The 11,892-nt window shown below is 38.5% G+C and overlaps 1 protein-coding gene across 1 annotated transcript; it reads left to right on the forward strand.

Moving 5' to 3' along the window:
- Positions 1-1,327: 1,327 nt before the first annotated feature.
- LOC122080791 (cation/H(+) antiporter 15-like) lies at positions 1,328-8,815 on the forward strand. The gene is made up of 3 exons (XM_042647642.1): positions 1,328-1,728; positions 4,790-5,806; positions 7,043-8,815. Exons 1-3 carry the CDS (start codon positions 1,474-1,476, stop codon positions 8,375-8,377), a joined length of 2,607 nt encoding a protein of 868 aa, XP_042503576.1. The 5' UTR covers positions 1,328-1,473; the 3' UTR covers positions 8,378-8,815.
- Positions 8,816-11,892: the final 3,077 nt, after the last annotated feature.

The following is an 11,892-nucleotide window of genomic DNA, read 5'->3' on the forward strand; positions in this document are numbered from 1 at the left end:
TTTTTTAACCTTGAAACGATACGGGTAACTTATCTGGAATGATCAAGGATCAAAGATCGATCACAACCGATATGACCAATACAATACCGATACTTGAAACCATGGGTATGACTCTACTGATCTACCCTAACTTGACTTGTTCATCTTAATATAATATAATAGCTATCAGTGTGCTTATGCTTTCACACAAAAAGCACGGACTTTCATAGATGTATTTTATTTTCTATGTTTTTCTTCAATACGAGATCCACATGGATTGATAATTTTTTCAGATTAATTTTTTTTTATGAAAATATTAAACCATAGGGTCAAACATTAAATCATAATTATAAAAAGAGTGTAATATCCGTAATCTAACACTAACATCAGAGTAGGATTATAAATTTTGCATTCATATAAATAGGAAATGAAGCTAAAATTAGAATGTATTTTTCAAAACGTGGATAAGGATCACATTGGCCAAACGCTATTAGAAGGCTGTGGAATAACCTTTATTTTCAGACCACTTATTGATGGCATTGTGAAGTTTCCTTCCCATCAATGTTTAGGTAAAATATATATGTAATTTCTTCCCACATTTTTATCTTCTACCTTCTGAGAAAGATTATCTCCAATTAATCAAGTGGAAAAGAGTTATAATATAGGACTTTACGTGGTAAAATCAGAATTTGGTTGGTTCTGCTGCACGTACTGATCGTGAGGATTCAACACTTGTCCTCTTTGCTTTCAAATATATCATTCTACAATTTTAATGACTGAAAATGAGAGTCAAAGGGAGTTTAGCTCGAGAGGAATGAGATCCTTACAAATTTATAAAATTAAACCCTCTAACATGGTGTCATGTCATTGGCATTAAGGGTAAAAAAGTAATTAAGGTTGCAAATTCTGTTTGTAACAAAAGTTGTTAGAAACAGATCAACCCATTAGTTTTTGAGTGGATTGGAGAATTATGAATACAAAATTTTTCCCTTTAATCAATTTCATTACTTCCCTTTACATTCCTTTATACTTGCAATCCAGAGGGGACCCACATGTTTAATTAAAACAGGCGATATAAATGGGTTCAAATCCGAAGGAAAAGGTAAAACACAGATATAGAGCTGTAAATTTGGTTTTTTCAGTTTCAACTTTCCTTGGCTCCTCTTTTTTTCTCTCTACTCCACTATTAATAGATCTCAAAAGTTGACAAGAAAAGAAGATAGGGAAGCTTCAACCAAGAACTTCACGTAAATCCCTCATTGGATTACACAGTAGACCACAGTTCTCAACCCTTTTTCTCCTTACTCTCTCCCAACGCTGCCTTCCCTTTTGGCATCCTTTCTTTTCCTTCTCCATAATCTCTTCCATAACTAATTATTCTGTTTCTTTTTCTTCTTCTTCTTCTTCTTCTTTTGCTCCATTTCTGTGGCTTCCTGCACATTGTTTGAAAGTGGTGGAAGAAGGCAGTGTGGAGCTGTAGGGGAGGAGATAGAGATGTCTGGTTTAGGAGGTAATGGAAGCAACATAACTGGAAATGTATCAATTTCGGATACAAAAGGTAGAGATGGAATAGTGGTATGTTATGCACCAAACATGATCAGAACAAGCGGTGTCTTACAAGGTGACAATCCACTCGACTTCTCTCTCCCACTCTTCATCTTGCAGGTCACCGTCATCGTCCTTATCACTCGTTGTCTTGTATTCATCCTTAAACCATTGCGCCAGCCCCGTGTGGTCTCAGAAATTATTGTAAGTACGTATTATTTTGCAGTAACAACTATCATTTATTTATAAGAAAATTGCATTGCCACCCCCTGAACTTTGGTCCCTCTTCAACGCCACCCCTTGGACTTTTTGAAACGTCAAAGCCACCTCCTAAAATTTCAAACAATTCCAAATCGGACCCTGCCGTTAGCCTACCGTGTTAAGTGAATGAAAATCTGTTAGTTTTTTTACAATATACCCAAAACACCCCCACCAATTGTGAGAGGACAATATTGCCCTCTCTTTCATTTCTTCTTCTAAACCCATCTCCCTCTCACTCCTCACTCACTCAAATAGGGTCAAACAAGAAGAAGGAAGAAGACGGTAACCTGCAACTTGATCATGCCCTCCAACGTGCAATTCTCAGGTAGAAAGCTGATCGGCGTGCGAACCCCTTCCCTCCGGCGTGCGAACCTCCCCTCAGTATCACCCCAAGCTCAATTGCCTTCACAATATGAGAACGAGCATAGAGTCTATAGTTCTCAGCAAAGCTCTTATGTTCCACATCAAAACCATGCCCTGTTCCTTGATACCTTGCACCCCCATGAAGGATGGTCTGGCCAAAGAAATGCGAACGAGTTCCCATAGAAAATGTGTAAAATACAAATGAAAGCTGGAGCTGCATCATCAAGAAATCCCATATTGCTTTAAGAAATCCATGCTCAAGAACAACTATCATTTATTTATGAGAAAATTGCATTGCCACCCCCTGGACTTTTCGAAATGTCAAAGCCAACCCCTAAAAATTCAAACAATTCCAAATCAGTCCCTACCGTTAGCCGACCGTGTTAAGTGAATGAAAATCTGTTAGTTTTTTTACAATATACCCAAAACACCCCCACCTATTGTGAGAGGACAATATTGCCCTCTCTTTCATTTCTTCTTCTAAACCCATCTCCCTCTCACTCCTCACTCACTCAAATAGGGTCAAACAAGAAGAAGGAAGAAGACGGTAACCTGCAACTCGATCGTGCCCTCCAACGTGCAATTCTCAGGTAGAAAGCTGACCGGCGTGCGAACCTCGCCTCAGTATCACCCCAAGCTCAATTGCCTTCACAAAATGAGAACGAGCATAGAGTCTATAGTTCTCAGCAAAGCTCTTATGTTCCGCAACAAAACCACACCCTATTCCTTGATACCCTGCACCCCCATGAAGGATGGTCCGGCCAAAGAAATGCGAACGAGTTCCCATAGAAAATGTGTAAAAGACAGATGAAAGCTAGAGCTGCATCATCAAGAAATCCCATATTGCTTTAAGAAATCCATGCTCAAGAAAGTTTTCCACAATCATTGGGAGGGCAGTGAAAAGACCCATCTGGATGAGGAACTGTTGATTCAAGATTGTGCCAAGAGCTTTGTTATTGTTAGAATTATCCATCACAGTAGCTTCAATGCCACTTAGAGCAAGATAAAGGAGGCCCCATAAAAATGCATAGACTGTCGAGATCACCATCATTGTGTTGAAATAGAATCCAATTGTGGTGTAAAAGAATGAGAGCATCCAGAAGAAATCCAGCCTATGCCCCAACCGGTAGATATCCCTGCTTAAAACTGCTCACCATTGCCGCTTGCAACCTTCCCTTCAAACTTTAATATCTGAGTAAATCCAACATCCCTTCCCTTACCAACCTGAATGTATTCATGATGCATCACATTGCCACCCCGCAATGTGCAATTGAATCTAGCAAATATGTCTTCACTGATGTTGATTACTCTGGAAGCCTTGCTAATGCCACCCCGAGTAAGGAATCATAATCTATCAAACACATCTGAGTGGCCATAATGCATTCGCACCTTCAGAGGGTTTGCACGCCAGAGGGGAGAGGTTCGCATGCCGGAGGGAAGAGGTTCGCACGCCAGTTAGCTTTCCACCTGAGAATCGCACGCCGGAGGTCATGATCGAGTTGTAGGTTACCGTCTTCTTCCTTCTTCTTGTTCAACCCTATTTGAGTGAGTGAAGAGTGAGAGGGAGATGGGTTTAGAAGAAGAAATGAAAGGGAGGGCAATATTGTCCTCTCACAATAGGTGGGGGTGTTTTGGGTATATTGTAAAAAAACTAACAGATTTTCATTCACTTAACACGGTCGGCTAATGGCAGGGACCGATTTGGAATTGTTTGAATTTTTAGGGGGTGGCTTTGACGTTTCGAAAAGTCCAAGGGTGGCGTTGAATAAGGACCAAAGTTCAGGGGGTGGCAATGCAATTTTCTCTTTATTTATTTATTTTGCGATGAATCATTGAATGTCAACAGAAATATTTACTATCCCTAAAAGGTATTAGCGACAATATTTTGATATTTGAGACAGAAACTTTCCGTTCCAAAAACCCTTTTTTCTTGTAGTGGCAATAGGTTGATCATCATAAGTATCCTACCCTTCAAAACTTTTTCTCCATCAAAACAACAAAGGCAACCCAAAACCACCCAATCACTTGGGACCACTCTTAGTCCTAATCATAGTGATCCTAACCAATTGAAAAAAATTTTGATGCTACCAGGCTAACAGTCAAGTAGCTACAATCCCGTGGTAGCAGCCAAGAGAATGGAATCCCAAGAGTAAGGGTGGAAAAATTCACCCAATTGAATATTTTGAACAAATCCCAAAATTCAAAGCTACATGTTATCTAATAAAGACCTAAGATTCTTATTTCTTAACAATAAATCAAAATCTCCTACACGATTAGTTGAGCTTTTTGCAAGCATTTTCTACAATGGGTTGGGTGAAACAAAAATTATAAAAAGATAGGATCACGTTCCAAATAATTCCAAAAAATATAAATTTGGATTAAATTGGAAATAGTAACTAATCCTAACACAGAAGCATTGGAAAAACTCATATAAGTAAAAAAAACTTAAGATGAGTTTTCCACCCCTACCCTTAACATTCTATTCCCTTGGCTGCTACCATGGGATTGCAACTACTTGGCTGCAACTCAGGATTCCTTGATTGATGACCACTAAAAAATTTTAAAATCCAGCTACTTTCTCTATGAAAGGGAAGCATAGTTCTTTCCGAGACTAACACTTAATTCTGAATTCGATGTATAGGGTGGTGTATTGCTGGGTCCATCAGTTTTGGGAAGGAGCAAGCAGTTTGCAGAGACCCTTTTCCCATTGAGGAGTACGATGATATTGGAGACTATGTCCCATATAGGTCTCCTCTACTTCTTGTTCCTCGTAGGTGTTGAAATGGACTTAACTGTGATCAAGAGAACAGGAAAGAAGGCATTCACAATTGCCATATCCGGCTTGATCTTGCCATTCATCATTGGTGCTTCTTATGCCATAATCCTTGGGCGAATGGAGGAAGAGGTTGCAATTAACAAGAACACTCCTAATCAAGGTAAGGTCTTCTTCCTCTTCTCCGGTGTGGCCCTCTCCGTCACGGCTTTCCCGGTGCTAGCACGTATCCTTGCAGAGCTCAAGCTCCTTAGTACAGAGCTAGGAAAGGTGGCCATGTCGGCGGCTCTTGTGAATGACATTTTGGCTTGGACCCTTCTTTCCCTTAGCATTGCACTTGGAGAGAACAGAAAAGTATCATTAGCTTCTCTTTGGGTTATCCTCTCCACCATTGGCTTTGTTTTGTTTTGCATCTTCGTAGTCCGACCGGCGATTCGATGGATTATACGGCGTACTCCAGAGGGAGAGAGCTTCAATGAGTTCTACATAAGCTTGATCCTCACAGGAGTCATGGTGTGTGGTTTTATTACAGACACCATTGGGTCACACTCCATTGTTGGTGCCTTTGTGTTTGGGCTTATCATACCAAATGGTCCACTTGGGACTCAACTGTTAGAGAAGCTTGAAGATTTTGTGTCTGGGCTGTTGATTCCTCTCTTCTTTACCATGAGTGGACTTAGAACAAAGATGGGAGACGTTGGAGCTCCAGAATGGGGATATGCCTTCTTCACATTTATCTTGGCCAGTCTAGGCAAGGTTGGTGGCACACTTCTTATCTGCCTCTACTATAAGATGCAAATCAGTGAAGGACTCACTTTGGGTCTCCTCATGAACACCAAAGGACTCATAGAGATAATTGTTCTCAACGTCGGGCGTGACCAAGAGGTAAATTACCTTTCACATATATACTCATTCACTGAAGGAAATGATATATATTCTTTTCTTATGACCATTGCCATTACTGTTTTACTCATGACTTTTACACTTGAAAAAACAAATCCAAGGAGTAGACTTTGGATAACATGAAATTTGGAGCGTATAGTTTTAAGGAGAGGGTTGGGCATGCTGCTAACTTTTTTAGAGCTAGTGGCTCAGTCAATGTGGGCGGGGGTTCGAAACTTCAGATGAGAGGGGAATTGTGATCATTTCCAAAGGGGAGGGAGAGAGAGTGACAAAAGCTAGGCACCCCAGCAACGGACCCACCTTTTCCCATAGTTTTATGAAGACATAAATAGAACAATAGAGCAAGAGCAAGAGGAAGAATAAGAATGTAGCATGAATAGAATATTCCCTTATTATAAAATGACCTAAATCAAGCATATGACTTCAAGTTGCCTAACCATGTGTCCGCATCTCTTTCCCTTCCTAGTGAAATTACCTTCTTGCCCATGGCTGGCCCCCTTCCCATGTGTCCATCACCCACTAGCTTACATGTAGTGGACGACATGCTTAACCCTCACTCATAATGGAGGAACTTTTCTCCATATATATATATATATATATATATCTTCACATGGGTCAAATTTCTTCAAATAAATTAAACTTTAGACATGTCTTGAAATAAGATCGAATTGAAAAATGAACTTCGTGATGGGGGATGATAATGTGGACGATAATCAAAACATGCCTATTTAGTTTGAAAGAAAAAAATCTAACCAAACTACCATGTAGAATGGATTTGGACATTGCTAGTGAAATTAAGACACCGTCTCTCTTATTGTCAATGCTTCTTTCTACCACATGATAGTATATATTAGTCGGCATGGAGCTTTGTGGGAAATTTGTCCATATCACATCTAATTATGAGTTCTTTTTAGTGCAAATTCGCATCACAATATATCCAATAGTGATTTAAAATTATTTTTGAATAATTGTGGTTATAGAAAAATATGGCATATTTTCATATAGATGATAAAAGATCACTAAATTTGACATGCTACTCGTCGAAGATATTGTTATCCATGCAATCATCAAAACGACAAAGAGGCACCACATGACAAAAACAATCATTATTCTCAAAAATTAGAAGAAAATATTTTAATGCCTTATTTATTAAATGTAAGATAATAATACTTTAAAAAATCTATTTATCTATGAGTTTTACCTTACATGTAACATTAGGTTATGGACGACAATGCATTTGCTCTATTGGTGCTGATGACAACGTTGATGACAAGCATCATCATGCCGATCGTTCATGAATTTTACCGGCCGGCGAGACGTTACGTGCCTTACAAGCTTCGAACGCTGCAATCATCGAAGCCCGACTCAGAACTTCGAATCCTGGCATGCGTCCACACCCCTCGCAATGTCCCCACCATCATCAGCCTCCTTGAAGCCTCCCACCCTACTAAGAAGTCTCCCATCTCTGTCTATGCCCTCCACCTAGTGGAACTCACAGGCAGGGCCTCTGCCATGCTTATCGTCCATGAAAATCACAACTCAGGTCGACCCGCAGTAAACCGAACCCAAGCTCAATCGGATCACATCATCAATGCCTTCGAGAACTATGAGCAGCATATGGGTGGTGTCTCAGTGAAGCCCCTTACAGCTATCTCACCCTACTCTACTATGCACGAAGACATCTGCAACCTAGCTGAGGACAAACGTGTGGCCTTCATCCTTGTCCCTTTCCATAAGCAACAAACAGTGGATGGTGGCATGGAAGCCACCAATCCTGCTTTTCGAGCAGTGAACCAAAATGTCTTGGCTAATGCACCTTGCTCGGTCGGCATTCTCGTCGACCGAGGCCTTGGTGGGGGTTCACGTGTGGCATCAAGTCACACAACCCACCATATCGCGGTCCTCTTTTTCGGAGGACCCGATGATAGAGAAGCATTATCTTATGCTCGGAGGATGTCGGAGCACCCAGAAGTGAATATCACGGTGCTCCACTTCATAGCAGGAGATAATGCAGTAGAGCCTGTGATACCATCCAATGACAGAAATGATATAAAGATCTTGAATGTAATTACAGACAACGATAGAGAGAAGCTTCAAGATGATCATTTCATAAACGAGTTTCGTATGAAAAACATTAACTCTGATTCTATTGTGTATAGAGAGATGGTGGTGAACAATGGGGAGGAGACGGTGGCGGTAATACGGTCAATGGATAACATCTATGATCTGTTCATTGTTGGGAGGGGACAAGGGATGATATCGCCTTTGACGGCTGGATTGACAGATTGGAGTGAGTGTCCAGAGTTGGGAGCGATCGGGGATTTGTTATCGTCGTCGGATTTTGCAGCAACAGTATCAGTGTTGGTAGTGCAACAATATGTTGATAATGAGCTTGACACGCTTTATAGCCCGGGACAACATGGAGATGATGATGAGTTCAACATGCATGTTGTAAATCAATGGACGCAGTCGGGTCAAGGACATGGCCATGGTGGTGGAGGAGAGATTCAACTAGGGAATATGAACCTGAGAAGCAAAAAAAATGGGTGGTGATGAACAAATTACAAAAGGCTATCTCAGTTGGTTTTCTTTTTGTTTATCTATAAATTCATTCAAAAGGTATGGGTGGACGGAATTACAAGGTTACATATTCGAACGAAACTTGACTGTTGCCTAGGTTGCAGCCTGATAACCACCAGAGGAATGGAATCTCAAGGGTAAAGGTAAAAAAATTCATCATAAGAGAATATTGTCAAATCTACCCCTGAAATTCCATTTCTTTGACTGTTATCAGGGATTATAGGTACTCGGGCAGTAGCCAAATTTTTTCTCCACATATCAAAGAATTTTGACTTGGTAAGAGTTTTTTTTTTTTTTTTTTTTTTTTTTGGGTTACACTTGGTTTCTCATGTACATGTAATGTGATGCTATATATACCTCCCCATATACATGTTGTTCTTGGTATATCATCATCATAACCCTGTTTCTCTCTCTCTCTCAGTTTAGGTAGATGAAATAAGAAATTTCAATACATGAAAGAATTTTGATGTGAAACCATTTGATTGCTTCTTTCTTTTTTTTTTTTTTTTTTTGGTGTAAATAAATCATTTTTTTTTCTTTTTTTAAGAAAATAAACCACTTGGCTGCTAATGTACATGTAAGAATCTGAATGCTGTACTTTCTTTTTTCTCTTTTCTATCCCCTAAGACCTCTGGTGTATGCGATCAAATTCCCATTGGGCAGGTCATTAGGATTAAAAATAAATAAATAAATAAAAAATACCAAGTGTCTAAGAAAATGACATTTGAGATACCTTATGTTTGAAAAATCAAACATGAGGTTTGGAGTACCTTATCAAGAGATTTTGTTCCAACTTGTGTTATTTTTTCAAGTTTACCCCTCTCTCAACCCCACTTTTTACCCTCACAATCATCATCAACCTTAGTTAGCAAGTTTAGGAACAGAAATAAATAGGTTTGGATTCATACGACAACTAAATGGACTAGACCACAAAGATTTAAATCTCAAGAATCGGACCAATATCAATCTCCATCGATATCGATTTGGATCTATCCATATCATCCTAGATCAGTCGATTGATCCCCTACTTTCATTAAATAAAAAAAAAAAAAAAAAAATCGGTTGGTGATGATTTTACCCTTGATAATAAATTGAAGCCTAGAGGGTGTTTATGATTTTACCCTTGATAATAATACTTTAAAAAAAAAAATCTAGGATCTAGTATGGCCAAGTATCGATATCAACTTCAATCGATACTAGTTCATAGAAACCTGCTAGATAATAATAATACTTTTAAAAGATCCGGCGTAATAAAACACGTATGACAATGATATAATATGTGTTTAATACATGTTATATACAGCCGTTTGGTAAGCAAAAAATACCTTTTTTTTATAAGCAAAAAATTCAGGTATATGCTTACTATGTAATAAGTAATATACATGTATATCACCTAATAAACAGAAGGGAGAAAGAACACTATCCGTTCGTGATCCTCATGCCCAGAAACAACACCTTGGTTTCAAGGGCTATGAAAAGATGCTCCTGCCCCCTGAAACTAAGAGTTGTGTATCGGCGTGGAAACCCAAACAAGCTGCATTTCTCTTCACTTAAACAAAATAATAGCTTGTAAACAATGATTTTATCATAAAGAAGATTCACAACTGAATTGAAACATAGAAAAATTTCAAAGTAAATTGATAATAAAAATAAGGAATTTATTTTGAGAAGGAAAAAAAAATACATAAAAATACAAGGGCAAATGGGACACGAGGGCGTGGCCCCTATGTCCCACCCAGAAAACTTTGTTCCAAATAGAAAATCGCACAACATAGATAAATTTTTGTGAACAAAATGATGGGATCGTAGTGATCAATGACATTATTGAGCTGCCAGATTTACTAATAAATCAACGATTGGGAAGGGACCCACCTATTACTGGAGAAGTGAAGAAAATGAAGGGGCCACTGCAAGGCTGTCGAAGTCGATTTCTCCTTGACTGGGGTCCCTGCAAGGTTGGAGTTAATTCCTCTTCAACTTTGGGCCTCTGTAATTACACCTGGAGATGAGGAAGAGGAAGAGGAAGAAGGGTCAGGCAGATCGAGAATGTGAGAAAGGGTTAGGGCTTCTAATGTAAGAGGAAAATGGGTGGGGCAAATAAATTGGGGTATGATTCGTTAAAAGTACAAGTAACATTTTTTTTTTTTTGGGGGGAGCGATTCTTTACTGAGAAATGTTGTATGGAAAAACTAGGAAAAAATTAAGAGTAATTCTATTTTTGGTAGAAAGGAAAAATTAATTCTTCCAAAAAAAAATACATGTATGAAATGCATACATAAGTATTTCTTCTAATGGTTGTGGTTGAAATTGCATTAGAGGTGGTGGTGGTGGTGGTGGACGCAGTAGTGGTGTGGTGGTGATGATGACAGTGTTGGAAGTGGTGTGGCAGTAGCGATGGTGATGGTGGCAGTAGAGATTTTGCAATTTGGAATTATGATATTCGTGAAAATTTTCCCTTTCATGCAAGTTTTGTCCCAAATTTTTATTTAAATTTTGAAAAACTGATTATGCAAAAAAGATGTAAATTTTGAAAACTGGTACTATAGCGGATGTAAATAACTTTTTATTTGAAGGAATTTTTCTTTCGCATAAAAAGAAACAAAAAACAAAAACAGATCGGCCATCACATACATATGTTGTTCGGTTTTGTTCCACAGTACAATAAAACACTATAAATGATTTTTTGGAATATTGCCATACATGCCCTAAGTTTCCTCTATTTTACCATTTTAATTCTTCAACCCACCAACATATGAGACCCACCCTAATAACTGTCCCACCCATTGTTAGCAAAAATGTGTTTCCCATTTTTTATTGTTCAAAACACATAACAAAAAAAGACATCTGGAATTGTCTCTTGCCTTATGCTTCCCAAAGAAGCAAGACAAAAAGGCAAACGACGGAAAGCATTCTTATTCTATATATGTTTTTTTTTTTTGGTATTTTTTAAGACTTGACTTGTTAAATATAATGCCTACTTAATTGACCATCTCTCTCTCTCTCTCTCTCTCGAACTTCGATTGACTTGATTCTTTCATCAATATGAAGCTAACTGAATGGCCTCCATTTTCAACTCAAATTTGATGCACAAACCCCAAAATTGAGCTACAAACTGATGTATCTGCTAAAAATTGTTTCAAAAGTGATGACTTCCAACTCTAAGCAAACATGCATCACTCTTGGAGTGTTTGACTATGTTGGTCATTGAATGTTGACAACAATGACCAACATCATAACCAAGCCATAATACTCAATAAGACTTTGGACATGTGTGGTATATGAATTTAGAATTGGTATTAGATGATATTCAATGATATGTCTTCGATCTTATAATGAGTCATGTGATATATATATGCATTAATGTTGGATATTATAGTTGTTTTGAACATTAGATACATGTATTCATATAGTAATTCCTTAATTTATATGACTATACTACATTTTTTGAAATCTACACGTTTAAAACTCGTACTATCATTTTCCCGTTT

This window comes from Macadamia integrifolia, chromosome 6 (genome assembly GCF_013358625.1).
Source record: "Macadamia integrifolia cultivar HAES 741 chromosome 6, SCU_Mint_v3, whole genome shotgun sequence".
Lineage (NCBI taxonomy): Eukaryota > Viridiplantae > Streptophyta > Magnoliopsida > Proteales > Proteaceae > Macadamia > Macadamia integrifolia.

Bases quoted from the DNA above. Each gene is read 5' to 3' on its own strand.
- LOC122080791 (XM_042647642.1), top strand. From the start codon at position 1,474: ATGTCTGGTTTAGGAGGTAATGGAAGCAACATAACTGGAAATGTATCA. The intron at 1,729-4,789 runs GTAAGTACGTAT...TTCGATGTATAG, and splicing joins GTGTGGTCTCAGAAATTATT to GGTGGTGTATTGCTGGGTCC. The intron at 5,807-7,042 runs GTAAATTACCTT...ATGTAACATTAG, and splicing joins ACGTCGGGCGTGACCAAGAG to GTTATGGACGACAATGCATT.